General features: G+C 50.7%; 6 protein-coding genes across 6 annotated transcripts; 3 read left to right on the forward strand and 3 right to left on the reverse strand.

Moving 5' to 3' along the window:
* Positions 1–5,964: 5,964 nt before the first annotated feature.
* Positions 5,965–6,591, forward strand: BDP81DRAFT_456140 (uncharacterized protein; the record flags this gene model as incomplete). The annotated part of the gene is made up of 1 exon (XM_060593132.1): positions 5,965–6,591. One exon carries the CDS (start codon positions 5,965–5,967, stop codon positions 6,589–6,591), a length of 627 nt encoding a protein of 208 aa, XP_060437537.1.
* Positions 6,592–8,928: 2,337 nt separating this feature from the next.
* On the forward strand, positions 8,929–9,891 carry BDP81DRAFT_387814 (uncharacterized protein). The gene is made up of 3 exons (XM_060587042.1): positions 8,929–9,257; positions 9,312–9,628; positions 9,688–9,891. The coding sequence occupies exons 1-3, from the start codon at positions 9,074–9,076 to the stop codon at positions 9,787–9,789; spliced, it is 603 nt and encodes a 200-aa protein (XP_060437538.1). The 5' UTR covers positions 8,929–9,073; the 3' UTR covers positions 9,790–9,891.
* A 341-nt stretch (positions 9,892–10,232) lies between these two features.
* BDP81DRAFT_476989 (uncharacterized protein) lies at positions 10,233–11,861 on the reverse strand (the record flags this gene model as incomplete). Its single annotated transcript, XM_060594801.1, has 2 exons — positions 10,233–10,881; positions 11,107–11,861. 2 exons carry the CDS (start codon positions 11,859–11,861, stop codon positions 10,383–10,385), a joined length of 1,254 nt encoding a protein of 417 aa, XP_060437539.1. The 3' UTR covers positions 10,233–10,382.
* A 366-nt stretch (positions 11,862–12,227) lies between these two features.
* On the reverse strand, positions 12,228–14,102 carry BDP81DRAFT_443434 (TfdA family taurine catabolism dioxygenase TauD). The gene is made up of 4 exons (XM_060591731.1): positions 13,660–14,102; positions 13,116–13,602; positions 12,734–13,039; positions 12,228–12,660 (listed from the first exon to the last, which is right to left on the reverse strand). Exons 1-4 carry the CDS (start codon positions 13,913–13,915, stop codon positions 12,489–12,491), a joined length of 1,221 nt encoding a protein of 406 aa, XP_060437540.1. The 5' UTR covers positions 13,916–14,102; the 3' UTR covers positions 12,228–12,488.
* A 226-nt stretch (positions 14,103–14,328) lies between these two features.
* On the reverse strand, positions 14,329–16,422 carry BDP81DRAFT_486043 (flavin monooxygenase-like protein). The gene is made up of 4 exons (XM_060595195.1): positions 16,090–16,422; positions 15,995–16,025; positions 15,500–15,933; positions 14,329–15,440 (listed from the first exon to the last, which is right to left on the reverse strand). Exons 1-4 carry the CDS (start codon positions 16,303–16,305, stop codon positions 14,430–14,432), a joined length of 1,692 nt encoding a protein of 563 aa, XP_060437541.1. The 5' UTR covers positions 16,306–16,422; the 3' UTR covers positions 14,329–14,429.
* Positions 16,423–17,738: 1,316 nt separating this feature from the next.
* Positions 17,739–18,848, forward strand: BDP81DRAFT_336560 (uncharacterized protein; the record flags this gene model as incomplete). Its single annotated transcript, XM_060585929.1, has 2 exons — positions 17,739–18,274; positions 18,347–18,848. 2 exons carry the CDS (start codon positions 17,739–17,741, stop codon positions 18,846–18,848), a joined length of 1,038 nt encoding a protein of 345 aa, XP_060437542.1.
* Between the last annotated feature and the right edge of the window lie 55 nt (positions 18,849–18,903).

The following is an 18,903-nucleotide window of genomic DNA, read 5'->3' on the forward strand; positions in this document are numbered from 1 at the left end:
TTCCAGTACTCTCCATCAATACACAACGGTACATTATAATCTAAGCAGCCCTTCCGTGTTTTCTTTCTTTTCTTAATGAGGTTATTCCCAGATATCTTACCTAGGGTCTGGCGGGCCCTTAATACCCTTAGATTACTATAATAAGAGCAAGGCGAATTAACCTTCCTCGACCCCTTTCCTATGCTGTTCCTATAGAATAGAGGTATTCCTTTTATTTGTAGCCCGTCTAGGCCGTGACCTCTGCCGTCCTTGTACTAATGGTCCGAACTGCTAGATAAGCTAGGCTATAAGTAGCTGCCGCTAGCGGTCATGGGTTTTTACCTTCTGCTACCTAGGGCTACCCGAGAGCTGCAATAAGAAGCTATTCACAACTACTACTTCCAGCAGGAAATTCCAGGCAATTGACTACCAGCCCCCTCGACGAATAGGGTAGCTATATTAATAATAGGACCTTATCTGGTCACTTACATCAACCCCATTCATCTTATGGTTATATTTATCAATTGCCCTAGGGATTAGTAGGTTCTTGCGGACGTCTGGGCTAAAGACTTGTCGGGCAGCCCTCTTATCAGTGGAATTCCTAGCTGGGCGGCGGCGGCTGCGGATAACTTCCTCGCCGTTCTGGAAGACAGTTGATAGAAATAATACAAGGGCATTATCCTTCCAGGTAAACTGGTTAACCTATTTACTAGTTAGCTAGGTAGGTAGGCTGGCTAGGCTTGGCTAGGCTGCTAGCTTACCTCCCCATCTAAAGTAGGGATATAGTGTACTTCACCCCAGGGGATATCTCCTCCCTCAGTCTCTTTCTCTTTAACTAAGGTCTTATCTATCCCACATTCCTTTCGGCAAGTACCAGAAGCTCCAACCTATTGGTTCCGTAAGGTACGAAAGAGACGTATAGAAGTAAAGAGGTTGTTAAGAAATACGTGGTAAGTTGTAGCTAGAAGTAGGGAAATAAGAGTAGTTACTACCTGCTGTGTTGGTGTTAATAGAGCTAGCTTTCCAGCAGCCAGCTGGGCTGGCTAGGCTGGCTGGGCCTGGGGGACTAATGCGTATAAGCCCTTTCCATGTACATGCCACAGCTACCGTATATAGTAGCTAGACTGAGCAAGGATCTAGATCTTATAGCCAGTTGGGATAGGCTTTGTTGGAATTATTGTTGTTTTAAGAGATCGACCTGTAAATCGGACTATAGCCTTATTAACTGTAAGGTCTGAACCAGGTATATAAAAGGAATAACCAGTCTCTTGGATGTGGGCTGACCACTGGTTAACCTTTTGGTATACGTCTGGTATTTGATCTTGGGCCTGGCGCTGGCCCCGGCCCCGGCCCTGGCTGGGCTGGCTAGGCTCAAATTCAGCCGTGCTAAATATCTATAGTCGCCGGAGTAGTAATTAGAATCGGTTTTTAGAAATAAACTGCGTAAATAGGTGGATAGGATCCTCCGTTTGCTGTTAGGTTGACTGATAGGTTAATAATGTAGATTCTCTATGGATCCCTATGTATCCCATCGAGTGCTGCAAGGCGACAGTACATTGAGATGCGGGGGAGCAGCCAATCGGGCCACTTCGGGCCCCTTTTTCCAACCAACCAACGTAATTGATAATAGATACTTCCAATTATTAGAGATTCTGCGTATGAAATCGGTACCAGCAATCTTCTGAGTTACAGAGAGCTACATCGCACTCGAGGCAGCCCATCCTCGTGTACTTCCGCCGCTGCGGTTGGGTATGGATATTACCACTAATCTCGCCCAGCGCAGTCCTCGCTTTTACTTGCGATATCGTACTACAACCCACGCAAGCAGAATTAGCATTTCTGTGCCCTCGTACGTGTAATTGCCACGGTATTGCCTCGTTCCTTTTATCTGTTGCCCTCCTTGGACGTCCCCGTCGACGACCTTCTGCCAATGGTCCAAACCGCTGAATTAGGTGGGCAGAAAGCAGTCTACGCCATTCATACTGGTTCTGAACCCGGGGCCACTCAGGATCTCCCCATTGTTGAAGACGAAAGGTATTAATAATAATGACTTCGAGGAGAAAGTTCCAGGCAATTGCCTGCCAACTGCCCCGCCTCACGGGCCGGCTGAAGTCGTAATAGGACCGCATTTGGTCCCCGGTATCTACGCCGTTCATACGGTGATTGTACTCATCGATTGCGAGTGGAATCCGGAGATCCTTCCGCACTTCGGGCCCGAAGACCTCCCGTGCTGCCCTCTTCGCAGCGGTATCTCCAGCCGGCCGTTTGCGGCTTCGTACAACGTCGGATGTCTCTCGGAAGACCGTCGTGAGGAAGAGAACGAGGGCATTATCCTTCCAAGTGAACTGGTTGACCTGGAAGTTATTCCGATGAATGGTTTAGTATGGAATAGCCACTGACAGTGATTTGGGTTAACATACTTTCCCGTCAGCCGTGGAGATCGCGTGTAGTTGACCCCATGGAAGTCCCTTGCCGTCAGTCTCTTTCTCAGTAACCAATGTCTTGTCGATTCCACTATCCTTCCGGCACGTGCCGGTGGCACCGATCCGCTGGTCACGAAGGGCCCGGAAGAGCTTTACTGAAGCAAATAGATTATCAAGAAACACGTGATAAGTGGCCAACGGAAGCAAGGAAAGCAGTGATGTGACCACTCGCTGGGTTGGCGTCAAGGCCGTTCGCCGGGCCTCCTCGTCGCCGGCTGCGGGCCGGGCTTGTGCCACGAGGCCGCAGGGCCCGTCGCCGTGGACGTGCCAGAGCCAGCGGAGGGAGTACCCGGCTTGCGCCAGAACCCAGACCTTGAAGCCGGTTGGGATCGGCTTCGTTGGGATCGTCGTGGTCTCCACTGCCCGGCCCGTGAAGCGGACCATGGCCTCGTCGACGGTGAGGTCGGAGCCGGCCCGGTAGAAGCGGTCGCCGGTCTCTTGGATGTGAGCTGACCACTCATTGACTTGCTGGTACACCTTCGGCATCTGCTTCTCCCGAGGCTGCCCGCGGCGCCGGCCTGCCGTCGACGGCACGGAAGCAGGGATCTTGGCCGGGTCAAAGATCCGGATGCGGCGGAGGAGGAGCTGGAAGCGGTCCCTCGAGATAAATCGAGTAAACAAATGGATAGGATCCTCTGTCTGTTGTGAAGTAGACCAGTATTTAGATATTTTAGTTTCAGGGTGTAAGCCCATATAAATCAAAATGCTCAAAAACAAATAGACTTCGTCTACAGTCGCTGACCTCCACTTGAGACTGCGAGAGTGTTTCTTAACCGGGCCCAGCCTCGCCGAGCACGGCGCCGCATTCGTCCACTTAACCCACCGACCGACGAGGCTGGCCGGCACGAACTCGAGGAGGAGGTCCAGCGGCTGCGGTGGTAGGCTCCGGACCTCCGCGGGCCGCTGCGGCACCTCGAAGGGCACGAACTGCCCAGGGATACCGGGCTCAACCTCCGGAGGCTCGCGGGGCCGAACAGTGGCATTATCACATTGCTCCGGCGTACAGTCGGCAGTGCAGGCGGCGGCGAGGTCCTCGGGCAGCAGGGCAAAGATACACGACTTCGCCGAGCCCGTGGAACAGCCAGATCCGTCAGAATCGTCAGAATCCATTAATTGAGTATTGGTAATGATGGATTTGGTGGATGTACCGTAGTAGAAATCATAGGGGCAACTCAAGCAGTGGATGTACCAGATGCGGTGCGGGGTAAAAGAGGGCCCCTTATGTGGAGCCAATGTACTGTCGCCTTGCAGCACTCGATGGGATAATGCAGAACAAGGGAAAATGATGCGGAGTCATCATTATCGAAGCTTTTGCTTTGTGCCACAGTTGGTTGCCTTGTCCTGCTCGTAACACTTTAGCATCTTTTAATATTCGGGTATTAAACTCTACCGCTTACTATCGCCTACTTCTCGACGATGTTTCAGAACTCGAGCTATAGTATTAATAACAAGGCTAGCTAGGAATTCCTCAACCGCGCATCGCACTTTTTTAGCAAATGCTGTAGGTACGTATATCTCCTCCGTCTACTCCTCCAAGGCATCTTGGAACCCGGTCCGGTCGTACTAGTACAGTACCTTCATAGACGACGCAAGGATGCAGAGGTAATATACCGGTCGGCCGAGTCTATCTCGGATATTACAAAGATACCTTTAGGTTACTATATACAGACTTTGAGTAGCTGCTTTCGACTTCGATATCGGCTTATCATCAACTAGGTCTTTCATGCGTATGAGTCTGCGATTGATATCGCATTTCGTAAATTTGCCGTTTTGGAAATCCTCTAGAAATGATATCAAAGGGGCCATGTGCTTGTGCATATTACTTATATCCGCTTAAGCGTTTAAGCGGTTATGGCAAGATAGTACGGAGTAGACTGGGAAGAAAGGCACTTCGATATGATGGTAGAGTGGACAGGTGGAAAGGTGGAAAGGTGGAAAGGTAGTTGGGTAGGTTGTTGAGTTCGAGTTGGAACCGGGCGTGAGGGGGAAGGACTAGGATCAGCAGACTGGTATCTTGGCGCAGAGACGAATATGGCGTTCATTGGCGGTGGTGACTCAACTACGCTTTGGACTCATCGAGGTATTACTAAGGGCATTCCGAAGCCTTTGCCGCTAACACATCTCCCAGGGTTGTTACCTATTCGCTGTTCAACCCTTATACTTACTTTTTGCTCACCCTGCTCACCCCACTTACCCAGATCGCCCGTCCTTATGGCGGCGGGTGATCCGGCCGCACTTGAACGCCGTAGTGGCGGAGTCGTCGCGAAAGACTCCCCGGCTATGCAATCATTCCTTTCTAACGGCCGACACGACGACTTCATTATGATAAATTGTAATATTCTAGACTTACCAACTACTGCGACAATCGCTACTGTTACTATATCAATGCTGTACATACAGATTGTAATGCCCTCGGCGCTCTTTGAGGTTCGATGTGATGGCAAGATAACGCGCTTTAAGCATGTGTCCCGCTAGACAGAGAGATGGAAGCGCACCAGCATAGGCTCTTCCACCGACAACAGCAAAGAAAGCGATGTGTCGTGTGACTCGAGTACAAAGCCGAGGTCGCGTCACACAGAAGGGAGAACAATGCGGCAGTGTTTGAGGGAAACAACGGCAAACTACATTCTTTTGATATTAACGCAAGTAGGGACCCGCATACGAGTATTTGGGTATGGCCATCTTTGAGCAGTTGTCCGCGGAACTTTGATCTGTCGCTAGATCTAATCCCCTTCCTCGATCTTCGACGGCTAACTCAAGCATTCGGCTACGAACAGAGGCATGGATATGGAGAGCAAAGCTGATTTTATCTTGCTGGCCAGCCACTTTCCTTATTAAATTGATAGTTTGACTTTCAGAAGGACTCTGAGTACTAGCTCAACTCTATAACATTCTGGGCCCCCTGGTTTCTCGTTTCATCAAGTACCTACTTAGTAGGCTGTAGCATGCAAGTCTACAATGATCTTACAGTGCATAGCAGACGACCTGGACTTCTATTCCTGGCGTCCCTGCCACTGATTGCCAAACACGTGAAGCAAGGGACTGGGCAGTCATTTCATACAAGTGCGCGTTTTCCACAATCAGTCTAGTTTGCACTCCTCGCGTATCTGGCATGAAGCTTCGAATTTTAGAAAGCTGACCTCTCTGCCACTTGTCTCTTTTCCTCGTGCCACATGGCAAAAGAACGTCGGTGGTGCAAGGAGTTGAAGCGCCAATGCGGCACGTCGTATCCTCTTGGGGTCGTACCAAGGAGGCGAGACGAGTCCGAGGTGATGAGGTTTCAGGAGTGTTGTTTATTGGTCGCCAAACATCAAGGAAGCATGGGAACGCTACGACTTTCCGCACGATCACGCATTCAAAAGGACCCGTTCAGCCATCCAGATCCGACTTGGCGATCCATACCTCTCTCACCCTCGCGATCTCAGGTGTCTATCAGTAGCCTTGGGCAGTTACGCTCGTTCCCTCGAATTATTTTAAACTCGCTTCCCAACTCCAGAAGAAAATGGCTCGCTACCTCCTCCCGATCCTGGCAGCTACCGCAGTCCTAGCCAAGACGGACCTCGCAGGCTGCACCTCTCTCACATCCACCATCCCAGGATCCTCCGGCAACTCCATCAAGACAGTAATCCACTACGTCCCAGACACCCTCGAAATCTGCACCACGCTCGACTGCGGAGGTACCGACAACGCGATCGGCAAGAAAATCCCCGGCTGCCCAGGGTACTCCGGAACTGAGACGATCACCAAGAGCCTCCTCCCCAGCTGCGCTACCGTCAAACCGCCCACGGTGACAGTCACCCAGACCCTGGCGCCTCCGGGGTCGAACAGCGGGGTCGGCAGCACGACGGTGACGATTACACCGCCTACGACGACGAGCACCATTGTCAAAACCGTCACTACGTCGCCGACGGCATCGCTGACGGTGTCGGGGCAGAGCGGAATCACGACTGGGACGAGCGGTGCGGGCAGTACCTTGGTGACGTCGACGGAGGGTGAGGCCGCGCCCACTGGGACTGGAAGCGGAGCGGAGCCCTCGCCGAGTACGGTTCCGGCGGGGGCGGGGTCGACGGCTCGGGCGGAGATGGCGGCTGTTCTCGGCGTCGCGGCCGCTGTTGTGGCGTTTGCTTGAGGCTGCTACTGATCGCCTCAAATAGATATACCTTGGGCAGAATCGTGTTAAGGCTTTTGCATGCGTCGATTCTGGGGACTTTGACAATGGCATGGTGGAAGCGCGATTCCCTTATGCTCGGCGCAAAATAGTTGGGGTGAACTGGTCTCGGCTGGCTTGACATACCTAGCTTGGATTAGACAATTGCCTATAGTACATGTTTGTTGTCAATCGTCTTCGGCCAATTTGACGGCAAGTAGCATATAACGGAATTGAGCTTTTGACTGCTCTTGAATGTGAATATTTCAAGCTGTGATGAGTCCTCTTCCCGGATGTCTTCCAAGATCATGCTGTCAAGGGCGAGGAAATCAGGTGTCGGATATTTGGCAGACAATGTGGACGGCGTCACACACTCTCCAGTGGTTTGAACAAAGGGCGAGGGTAGTTCACCAATTGATATCTATCCGTTAGCCTGATGAGCAAGGAGTTGCGTTTTCCAACGACGCATTTGTTTCTCATGCCTTACTTCTGCGTGACTCGTGAATAGCAAGAGACATAGACCCATCTTTTAGATCATTTATGATAGAGAAAACATCATGGCTCTAAGTGAGGAACCGCTGCAGCAGGCCATAGCAGGAGAATCTCTCCTCGGGCTCGGTATCTACGTTCGGAGTTCTATGAGGAGAACTGGCCATGGCTGCGGGTCCGTACATGATGCATCGGCCTGTCTTTGTGATGGCCGGGAACGAGTCATTGCATGGCCTTACACCGCCAGTCAAAACGCCAGTCGAGGCATGGGTTAGTAGGAGTGTATGTGCATTATTTTCATAAAATAGTAGGACTTGCTCAATATCAAAAGGAAACAAGGCTTTTTTGCACATTTACCTCTTCAATCGGTAGTCATCTTTGGCCCGACATCCCGAAGAACCCAGTCAACACCGGAATTCAAGTCTCGGCCGTTTCCGATCTTGTATGTTCAGTTCCGAAGCAAGAAGAATGCCTTCGACTGACCGGAACAGTAGCGGCCTAAACCCAGGAGCATTCTATTGACCTTGTCATTAGCTACCTACTGGGCTCCGCATGGGAAGCTTAGCGACGATATCTGATGAAGAAGCTTGAAGACATGACCTTGCCCACTCTCAATCATACGAGCATCTCCGCAGTCCACCCCACACTGAGGTGAGACATTGGAAGTTCCATATGAATATTGTGAGTATTGTAGAGTCTGGATACGAGCACGGGCTGCTTTTCTAATTCCCCGAAGTATTCATATATCCCCGAAGGATTGCACTTCTTCTGGAACGTTTTTTCATGTGTCAGACTTAGTCACAGCTCCCTGCTTTGATGGAATACTCCCCCAATTCTGCCAAGGTGTTTCCAGCTTCGTAATACATCACGATGCGAGATGAACCCTTGGTTTGAATAAGTCAAGCCATCACCTGGAACGTGTCGCTTCCTGAAAGACCGTCGGCGTTCTGGCACCGCCCCGTTGTCAAGAGCCCAGCCCTCGTGTGGCCACGTAGGGGTGATTTCTGTATATAGCATCTAAGCTGACGAGAAGGGATTTACAAGCGGAGCTTCCGCGGAGGTGGAGCGTAGGCGTAATGGAGCCCGCGCGGTCAATCGTGGCAGAATATCCGGGCGCTGGCCCGGATCCATTAATCGGGTCCAGCCCGTAACACCCGTGTAATAGACGTACTTGACCAACGGTGATTTGACAGCTCCTTGCATGGGGTCCCCTTTTCTTCGACGTAGCCTAGTCAACCTTACGTCCGCCAGGCTGCCGGTTTGGATTCATGCAGGCCTCCAAGCACGCTGCCGAGTAGATTAAACTTTCGGCTTGGTGGAGGGGGCATAAATCACGGATCAGACGAAAAACCGAGACCGTCTCGTCAAAACCCGGCGGCCCGTCCTCCGCCGCCGTGGCAGCGACATTACCCCACACTGGCCAGACCCTCGGTTTCCGACTCCGCCTGAGTTTCACTTTCTAGGTTGAAGCATCAACGATACAGCATACACGCGGTTTGTTTACCATGCAACCTAGCAGGCGCTCCCAATGAGCTGTTGGGCCCTGAAGCCATCCCTACTTGCCGGTGGCATCATCCGCGACAAGAGGGGTTCAGAAATTAGATGATCTGGGGTTAGTCGGCGGTATAGACTGGCTTTCAGCTCTTGCCAGGGGCCTTCTAAGACGCAACTCGTCTGACGGCGTCTGACTACTATCATGCCGCATCACCGGGATTTCCGGGTCTGAGTTGCGCTCCGTGTCGGGGTGATAGATGGCCGACCACGGTCTTGATGCAGCAGGGCGTCTGATGAGCTGATTTGGAAAGGCATATAAAGCTTGTGGTGTCCGCATCCATCAACCAACTTCAAAGCAACAGAGAAGCAAGATTTCATCGAAACCAAAGTCAAACACATCACCGCGAACCGACCAGTGCTAAAGCATACAGCCCAAACAATCTCATCATCTCTACTAGTTCCGAGTTTAGCAGCCGCCAAAATGCCTTTCCTCGCCGTCGTCACGCCCATTATTCCTGCCGATAAGAAGGGTGAATTCCTCGGTGCATGGCCGCAAATCAAGGAAGACATTGCCAAACAGCCAGGTGTCATTGGAGTAGATGGAGGACAGGTCATCAATGAAAGCGGAACGCCGGTGACAGACTTCAAATTTCTCCAGACGATAAGTATGATCTTCCGCTGAAGGTGAAGCTTTTGACTGTGGCTAAACCTTTTCGCAGCTTTCGAGTCTGCTGCAGATGACAAGGCGTTTTCCGAGTCGGCGTGGATGAAAGAGCGTGAAGAGCAGTTCAAGGCCAGTCCCGGAGGCGAGCCCCGTGTCAAGAAGTTTGAGACTGGTCCTCTTCCCGGTGAAAAGCCCAAGACGTTTACTCAACTCTGTTTCATCGATGTTGCGGACGAAAGCAAGCATGAGGAGGCGATGAAGGCTTGGATCGACCTAGTCGCTGCCCTCGGCCAGACCGTCCACTTTGGAGGAAAGAGTGTCGACGGGGGTCAATCGACCGGCTTGGGGATCTTGGGATGGAACAGCGAAGAGGTAGGCTATCCATAAAATCGTCATGATTGTTGATGATTTCCTGCTAACATCTGAGACAGGACGCAAAGGCTGCTTGGACCAAGCCAGAGGCGCAGGCAGCGTTGCAGAAGTACCAAGGGTTTGGAAAGAGCGTTGCCGTTATGGTCAAGCTCGATGTCTAAATCAAGTGGCTCTGATGTACGGTAGCTTCCAGCGTTGGCATCTTTTGTTGACAACAAGCGAGAAAAGAATGGCTGCGTTCTGCAATGCCAATTTTGGAGTTGTAACCGTGTGTTCTGGTCATATTTTATTAACCAGAACCAACCTTCCGTAAGATGGATTTTTAAAGTCAGTAGACAATCTCCCCATACAGTTCATCCTGCGGCGTGTGGGGGACGCAAGACGACTAGCAATCTCAAGCTTCGAATCGACATAGCTGGACGTGAGCTAACATATCTGGACAACCTTACACTCCCTTTACTGAAAATGAGCTAGATTGTTCACGACTTCAATATTTTCCTATCATGGACCTGATTAACAACAGCGCGTGCGCGGAATCTTTTCAATGTGAACGCCTCAATGCTGTTCAAGACTTGATTGAGGTTTACAAGTTTCATTATCATATGGTAGTTGGTGGCTCAAGTCCAGAACTGGTCACTGTGTTTTCAGTTGAAACTGTTTTCATGTTTCATAGCCGTTGTTATCGTCAAAACCTGAAACTTTTCATACTGCATACGTGGTAGCTGTGGCGAATGAACTCCATGACTAAGGTACTTCAGCAAGCCTCTTTGGCCGCAGACTCCAACAATTCAGCTCTCCAGTCTGGAAATGCCTCATGATAACCACGACGCATGCGGCTTTCGACTTGTTGTGCGGTTTTTTCCCTCCATTCCTCGCCCATTTCCCACGCCCTGTTGCAAGTCTCACGCCGGAGGAGTCGGCGGTCATGTATCATGCCCCAGATCACCGTCTGCAGGTAGGGGAATTTCCCATTTGCCACAGCCTTGGCTAATGACCTGAGGTTTTCATCTCCATAGTTGAGCCAGCCATCCATGTCAATGTGAAGCTGCTGTACGCACTGGGGCAAAAACTTTGGTAGACGCTGCAAGTCTGACTCCACGTCTTGGATCGTACTTCCGTCGTTCCGATGCGGCCATATCATATAGCCCTCGAGATTGATGGTTTCAAGAGCCGTGAAATCGGCGAGGGAGGTCATTGGGTACGGCCGGCTTGGGTCCATTCGCAAATCGTCACCCTGAAATACTCTCCCAGAACTGACTCACCACAGTCAGATGCTGAAGAGTTTCGTGGTGGTTACGAAGAGAGTCTTGGATCTCTCTGGGTGTGGGAGAGTGCAGATTCCGGGTAAAGTAACTGAAATGTGTCAGATGTGGTAGGCGATCCATCAACTGAGGCAACATCCCCTCCCAAGACCCTTTCATGTGGAGGTGCAGCCACCTGAGCGATGGTATTCCAGTCCTCCAGCAGTACATGACAACATCTCGAGATTCGAAGCATTGTCAATAAGCAGACGTTCGACAGGACTCGGCGCGGTGGGATGAAAACACGTGTCCTCGTCGTGCTCGTCAAAGCACATGTCGTTGGCATGGCGCTCAATCTCCAGATCCATGTGCCGAACCTGGCTCAGGAATGTCATTGACTCATTATGTCCATGGATCCATGTTTCCGGCGGCTGAAAGTACCACCAACGTGGGACGCACAGGCTTAGTTTCTGAAGATTTGGCGTCACAGTCAACAGAAATTGAGTAAGAATCTCAGGGAGTGTATCGTAATCCACGTCGAGGAGATCAACATAGAGACCTGTCCTTTCGGAGAACCGCATGACTTGAACAGTCTCTTCGTCGGTCGCGCAGTCAGCCGTTGGTGAACAGCAATCACACTTCTCTTCATAAGCTTTGATGTCGACGGACTTGATGCAGAATGAAAGTTGGGGGTTCTCATTGTTAGTTCTTAGTAAACGAAACAACCGAGGTATTAAGTGCGTTTCTCTTTTTGTCCAGTTCATGTTGCAGTGGTGCAGAAAAACGTGGTAGAGAATTGGTTGGGCGACGTAGCGTAGTGACCGTGATGTGAGGCACAGATTGCGTAGCCCAAGTCGCTCACTGTAGTCTTCATTCGAGATGTCGGGCGCGCTCGATTTATCGAGCTGCACTTTGTTTTGTCGACAATGACAGCATAGTGAAGTGCAAATCTTGTTGAGAATTTCGATTGGTAGGTTGGTGAGGACAGCCATTGAGATGGTCTTCGTCACAATGAAGTTTGGGATTTAGGAAACTGGAAGAGACGGAGAATTGTGATCGTTTTGATCCAGACTTCGGTGCTAGAGCGGTGTCTTGCCTGATTTCTGTCGCTCTCGTCAGTAGATCACTGTGATTATGAGAGTGGTGTGACAACTTCCACCTGGGCAGGCTTCGTTGTTGTTGGAAGTTTGGAAATGCTTGGCGTGTTGGTGACTCATGTTAAACAGGCAACAAGCGCTGCCTTCCAAAAGTCCATGTTTAGCCGAGGTTCGCTTAAGCTCAAGGCTAATTAAATATCTATTGGTACTGTTATTGTTGGATGTACTTTCTTAGGGAGGTTAAGTATTTCATTCCATTTCCCTTGAGAACCTCTTGTCGCTCGCCAATGAACTCCTCTAGGTCTAAACCTGGCCCCTTGGCACGCCTTTCGCTCATCACTAAGCGAGCGCTTGAAGAACGATGATTGTTTCAACCTTATTCCTTATTAAGAGGGCCACCGTACGGAGTAGAGAAACAGCAGTCCGTTGGCCAGCTAGATTTGAGAGCATTCATTTGATTAGAGTGTTACCACTTCTGTATCAATGGCTTTGCCATGCTAGTACAAGCTACCGATTACCGATCTATGACCTTCCTTTGCTCTTGTTTCCTTCACTACGGATGAATGGTTCTAGAGGGAATACCTGAGCCTCTGGAGTAACACCCTCGTACAGTTGAGCCCATCTTTCCTTTAATGGCTCTGGCGTCTCCCAGCCATACTCTGGGTCGCGCAACCACTGCCTCAACAAATGACGTCTGCGGAATTCAAGAATCATATTGTTAGCACGGCCACATCCTCAAGTTTCACTGTGATTATGAAATAACGTACTGTTGGCCTTGAGTATCGGTAAACCCATCACGGGCATGAAAAATGCCCATGTTATTGGCATACTGAATGTCGCCTTTCTGGAAATCCAGGTTGACCGCGAACTTATCCCCAAGGTAATGGAGAGTGTCCAGTGCTTCGGCCTGAGCCTCAGAAATCGGGGGGATTTCTTCACTTCTAGGAAGTGCACCGTAACCGACAAAGTATCGACGAGCGTATTGCACGGCTAAACGCTCAGGCGTTGTCGAAGTAGCCGGCTGGTAGTGTACCAACGGGCGGGAAGTGAAGGACTTCTCGGGCCTGCCAAAGCTAGCAAAGAAGCAGATCATTAGCCGATGCTCATCTCATTGCATCCATCCGTCCTCGTCAGCATGCAGCTACTTACACCTCAAACTGCCAGTCTAGCGTGAGAGTATGGATGAGATCCGGACGCGTACTAGCAATCTCATTGTAAACCCTTGCGATGCTTGCCAACTTACTCGTGCCGCCCTCCGCAGCAGTCGATAGAGCAAACAAAGAAACAATGTCTCCTGCATCCGTATGAAACACTTGCTTATCCGCAGTATAAGCAGGGCTGCCAATGTGGCCCTTGTCCTTCGTCAAGGTCAAGTCTTTGATGTGAGTGAGAACGACATCAGCTGGCTTCCCGTCATACTGCCTGTCCTGGCGACCTCGCTGAGGTGCGATGTGCGAGGACAAGCCTGCGTAAATGATGATGTTGTCTTCTCTTGTATGTTCATCCACACGGAGGCCGCGAACGACAAAGAAACCGTGCCCATTGTGCAACTCATATGAGAGCTTTCGAAGCTCAGGGTGAAGCTTAGCTAGGGGAAAGGTTTCCTGATTGATGTCGCCGAGCGGCAGATTCAGCGCTTCGTGGATGATTAGCGGCTGGTAATTACTTTGTGGGTTAGATGTACTTATTCTACCTTTGAAGTGAGCCAGCGCTGCATCAAGTTCGTCGAGTTGTTCAGGTGTTAGGGCGTAAGTCCAATCGTACTCGTTGGCTAGAGTCGCTCCCTCCCAGACCATATCGCTCGTGAACTTCTGCGGAAGTCCCTCAGGCAAGCTTCTGGGAAGATCAGGCTCCTGAACTCGGCGCGCAGTCCGGGCCTGAAATTTCTGGTAGTCCGGAGCATACTGTATGTCCGGCTGGACCGGACGGGTCAAAGTGACGGTGGCCATGGTGGTACACGTGGTGTGGCAGGTGTCTCCTGTGACGGTTGAGGAAGCTCCAGAACTCTGTCCTATTGATCCGAAGATGCTGCTAATCTGCGACTAGCCAACGCTGAGTTAGCTCGTTGGCTCGGGTGAAGTTGAGCCTCTTATGCTCATACAGTACGCATTGAAAGTGCTGGCTGTCCCGATTTCGCTGTGGTGATGGCGACATTGCTCTCTTCGATGTCGTGCCGCGGAGAAAGTGGAGTAACGCTTGTTGAAATGGCTTACGAATAGCCGATCGTCTGATGACTACCACTCTTCCCCCCTCATGTGAAAATGTAGAAATGCTAGGGGTAATGGCCTCCCCCTACTTTGGAATTGGAGACTTGCATGACTTGTCATCACTCTACATGAAAGCCAGCTATCAACACATGTACGCCGGGCCTAGAAGCCATAGAGATTGAGTCTTACTGACTACCTGTTACGATGCCACGAGAGCCTACAGCATCAAACTATTGATCTAGAAAAGGGCGCAGTTCTACTTAGACTTTGCCTTGTTCTTCTTTATCCACTCCTCGCCCATTTCTTTCACCTCCCTATTCATCTTCAGGATTTGATCACGGGCCCCCGGCCAAGCCTTCCGGCCCCGCTCCGTTTCGAAAAGCCGATAGACCGCCGGTGAATCGGCACCATCCATGAGCAAGTTGTAGAATTTCGGGTCATTCCACCAGAGCTTCCAAGCCTCCTTACTGAAACAGCCAACTCTCTCCGTCACTCCGGTTCCTGCAACCTTGTTCAACCATGTGTAGGTGTCGCTGCCGAACATCCTGGATCCTAGGTGGGGTAGCGCCCCGCGTTCAAGGGTATTCACAACGGTGTCGTAGTGTTTGTTGATGTCTTGTGCCATCACGTCGGCTGAGGGTAGGGGGACCTTTCCGCTCCAGAGACTAGCCAGTGCCATCGTGACGAGATCATTGAATACAAATGGCGCCTTCAGGATGAAGAAGTGACCGATGAACGCAAGTGATTCAGGATACTCCTCTGACAGAAACCCTCGATACAGGCGAGCGAAATGCACATGAGGATCCTTATATCGAGTTGCGTTGATGCGCTCGAAATGATCTGGAGCTTTTGCAGGGTCGGTAGGGTTACCGGAGCCCTTGGTCACCGAGAAGTCGTATTCGTACCCCGTGCAGATAATGATGGCATCGATGTCGTCTAAAACTTTACCATCTGTGAAGGTCACAGACTTGGGTCCGGTAACTTCCTTTACCCCAGGAACAGTACGGGTGATCCCATCTCTTAGATTCTCAGCGAGGTCGTTGGATAGAACCGGAATCCGATGCTCCGCGCTTGCAAGAACCCGTGGAGCTACGAACGACGGGTGTTTGCTGAGCCAGGGGTATGCTTTCCTTCTGGCACTGTCCAAAGCGTTTGTGAAGACCATGGCGCAAGCTTTGGGCCACCAGTCACCCAGACTTCGGAAGATTGTGAGCGTACGGCGCGTCATGCCGTGGTCAAAGGCGTTTCCTTTGATCATTTTGGGAACCTGGGGTCGTGTTAATTCTTTTCCTTTGCAATTCTCGGTCCCATTTACAGGAAGCTTACCAGATAGAATTGCTGACGATGACTGATTGTGATTGAGCGAGCATTTGCCTTCTTCAGGAAGGACTGTGTGTCAGCGCTGGTAGCCCCGAGTCCAATAAGCAAAACATTTTTGCCTGAGTATCTGTACGGGTCCTTGAATTCAATCGAGTGTTTGGCCTCTCCCTCGAATCTTTCAATGCCTTGAATGTGTGGCATCATTGGAGTGTTGACTATTCCAGTGGCCAAAACAACTCGGTCGAAGACGTGCCTTTGCATGACAATTTCAGTCTCTGGGACTGTGGTCTCGGTGTGTATAACCCATTTTCCGTTGACGTTGTCTCGTTCTACTCTTTCGACTTTGGTGGAAAACTTGATATGAGGGAGAAGATCGAATTCCTTTGCGTAAGCTTCGAGGTATCGTTCAATACTTTTCGCAGTCGGGTGTGTTGCATCGTCTAAAACCCAACGGCGACGTTAGCCATATGTATGCCTTACCGCGTAGGTGAGGTATTGTACCATCTGCGAAAGGAAAGTCTGTGATGTGCGCCTAGTGTTGGCATTATTAGCACATCTCATGATCTCACAATAGGTGGATTCTAACACCTGCTCACCATCTGCTTCGAGGTGTTGAAAGACGTCATTGGAAGTGCTGTGACTTGATCTGGCCTGGGTGAGAAGTGCCACAGCCCACCAAGATGGTCATGCTGCTCGAAAGCGGTCACTTCTAGCCCTTGCTCTTTGAGGTTCTTTATTGCCAGAAGTCCTAAAGCACCTGTGCCGACAACGCCGACGTGGCGTCCCACGGGCTTCGAGGAGTTGTCCGCCATCTGTGGTAGAGCAAGGTCTTTTGTGATGCCGAAAAGAAACCCTGGAGATGTCGTTCCGACTGAAATATTTCCCAGGCACAATTTCCGACATCACAGAAAAGAATGGCACAGCTTCTTATCAGATTGACACGTTGGTCCTTTTTGCAAGACTCTCAGAGATACTCAATGCCGCGCTAACCTGTCGGAGACATTTGATCTGACATCAGCAGAGCTCGGCGAGATTTCCTTGGCCTTGATTGGGAATCTACACCAGGGGGAGATTAAGAAGGATTCCACTGGCTTGGGAAATATTAATCAGGAAAACAATTCTACTCCATTGCCTAAGCTACTCGGGAAGTCGGAGCTTCAGGCTGCACGAAGGTGATAGGACAGCAGTGCTCCACGAAATAATAATGGTGCAACTAGGATTTTATCCTCTGAAATAGGGTGTTGTCAGAGCCCTCCCGGATAGGGGCTACTTAGAGGTAGTAAGGAGTCCAAGCAACAAAGGAGCAGCTCAGATATATATACAGCGCAGGGAGTACACGTCGGGGGAGGAGCAAATTTCAGTAATTCATCATTCTACCCCTAACTGCAGTTGGCCTCTGAGAGCTTCCACCCTGCGTCAACACCCCAACTTGACAGGTGTGCCATGACGGCTCGCGTTACGCCTAGAACATTGAAAAAGATTGGTTCAAATAACATCCAAAAAGTTACCCAAGCCTAGAATGAACTCAAACTAGCCTGACGTTTATCGCGTTCCGCCTCTTCCCTGTCTGGGTGTTGCAGCAGGCACGGATTTTGCCAGACTCAGCACTTGACTGATCACCAACGAGGCCCCTCACGGCTTAGGTCAAATAGTCATCGACTCTTTTCTGAGTGAACACGATTAGAATTCTCTGGAAAATGAGCTTCTTTTTAAGATTTCTTTTCTTAGTTTTGGTATAATTCCTGAAGTGAACTGACTGGGGAGGCTCCAAGTCCGCCGGTTGCGGTCGTGCTGGGCTAGCCAAGGTCGTTGAGCGGGCACTTGTTTGTTGTACCTATGTGTACTCACTCTATTATCATCGATAAAACACCCGACATCTGGAAAGATGATATATGTCGCAATTCTTACTCCGACTCACTAAATCAAAAAGGACAGAATTCACATCATGCACCCCGAAACTAACACGGAGTTTATCCCGAGCAGTCGGATGTTGGCCCGAATGTCCACTGCCCGACAAAGGTTCCCGCCAACAGATCCACATTCGCTCGTTGGTTGGTCGTGACTCACCATTTGGAGCGTTAATGCACGGTTGGCTAAGTCACCCTTAACTGGGCACTCTTTGCTTGTTTTGACGAAGAGGGGGGCCACCCCAGACACAATCATCGCAGCTTTTCAGTTTATGCTCAGTAATACTATTCCACATATCCAGACTTGGAGCCGATTGGAAGCTATGGCGTCTGCAATCATGGAACACCCTGTAGTTGACTTGTTGAAGTCGCTCATGTCAATCGTCAGCACCAGCGAACTTGAAGAAATCATCGGTGTCTTCCTAGAACAACATCTTCATTCCCTAGGCTATACCGTCGAGCGCATACCCATTTCGCCAAACTCATCTCGCCACAATGTCTACGCATACCTTGGCTCTTCACGCAAGACACGTGTGCTCCTCACAGCTCATATGGACACAGTACCGCCGCACATCCCTCTGACTATCGACGGGGATATCATCCGGGGAAGAGGCTCGTCTGATGACCTTGGCCCGTTGGCAGCCCAGATCCTAGCTGCAGAGGAACTAAGAAAGGAAGGCAAGGTGCAGAAGGAGGGAGATATTGCCTTATTGTTTGTGGTCGGTGAAGAGAACGGCGGTCACGGAATGATCGCTGCAAATGACATGGGCTTAAAGTGGGAGTCTGGCATTTTTGCCGAACCGACGGAGAGCAAACTTGCAAAGGGCCATAAGGGGCAGGTAGCGTTTGAAGTCATCGCCAACGGCATCGCTTGGTAAGTCCACTCTCTCAACTGCCTATAAAGAGATTGGAAGGCTTCAAAAACCGTGCTAATGCCAAGATCCAGTCATTCAGGATACCCTCATCTTGGGAAAAGTGCAACTTCTGCCCTGCTCGCGGTGTTGAATGACCTCTCTGCAGCAACCTGGCCGGAGTCCGAACTCCTCGGCCCCTCTACCTTCAACATTGGAACTATCGAAGGAGGCGAAAAACACAATATTGTCGCCCCGTCTGCTAAGGCACTGTGCGAGGTCCGCATGGTTTCCAACCTGCCCGGCATCAAGACCAAGGTTGCAGAGATCGTTTCACGACACCCCGACGCGGAGCTGAAGTTTGTTTTTGAGTACCCTGAAGCGCTACTGCAATGGGAGATTGACGGCTTTGAAGCGGCTCCCGTGGCTTTCGGGACCGACGTGCCTCGACTCAAGGCGGAGTACTGTGACAATAGGGTGCTGTACGGGCCAGGGTCAATCCTGGTAGCCCACGGGCCCGACGAGTTCATCCGCGTCCCGGAGTTGATCGAGAGCATAGAGGGATACAAGAATTTGGTGCTTCACTTCCTCAAGTAGGAAATCTCCAGGCCGAAACATTACTCCTGAAGCGTGTGGGGTAATGTGGAACAAT

Source organism: Colletotrichum phormii (genome assembly GCF_030913505.1).
Source record: "Colletotrichum phormii strain CBS 102054 chromosome Unknown BDP81scaffold_48, whole genome shotgun sequence".
Taxonomy (NCBI): Eukaryota; Fungi; Ascomycota; class Sordariomycetes; order Glomerellales; family Glomerellaceae; genus Colletotrichum; species Colletotrichum phormii.

What these genes read in the sequence shown, in the direction of transcription:
- BDP81DRAFT_387814 (XM_060587042.1), top strand. Translation starts at nt 9,074, where the DNA reads ATGCCTTTCCTCGCCGTCGTCACGCCCATTATTCCTGCCGATAAGAAG. An exon ending in CAAATTTCTCCAGACGATAA is followed by an intron (nt 9,258 to 9,311) that starts GTATGATCTTCC and finishes ACCTTTTCGCAG; the next exon opens with CTTTCGAGTCTGCTGCAGAT. An exon ending in TGGGATGGAACAGCGAAGAG is followed by an intron (nt 9,629 to 9,687) that starts GTAGGCTATCCA and finishes CATCTGAGACAG; the next exon opens with GACGCAAAGGCTGCTTGGAC.
- BDP81DRAFT_443434 (XM_060591731.1), bottom strand. Translation starts at nt 13,915, where the DNA reads ATGGCCACCGTCACTTTGACCCGTCCGGTCCAGCCGGACATACAGTAT. An exon ending in AGCGCTGGCTCACTTCAAAG is followed by an intron (nt 13,603 to 13,659) that starts GTAGAATAAGTA and finishes TCATCCACGAAG; the next exon opens with CGCTGAATCTGCCGCTCGGC. An exon ending in CTAGACTGGCAGTTTGAGGT is followed by an intron (nt 13,040 to 13,115) that starts GTAAGTAGCTGC and finishes CTTCTTTGCTAG; the next exon opens with CTTTGGCAGGCCCGAGAAGT.
- BDP81DRAFT_486043 (XM_060595195.1), bottom strand. Translation starts at nt 16,305, where the DNA reads ATGGCGGACAACTCCTCGAAGCCCGTGGGACGCCACGTCGGCGTTGTC. An exon ending in TCAACACCTCGAAGCAGATG is followed by an intron (nt 16,026 to 16,089) that starts GTGAGCAGGTGT and finishes TGCCAACACTAG; the next exon opens with GCGCACATCACAGACTTTCC. An exon ending in AGACTTTCCTTTCGCAGATG is followed by an intron (nt 15,934 to 15,994) that starts GTACAATACCTC and finishes GTTGGGTTTTAG; the next exon opens with ACGATGCAACACACCCGACT.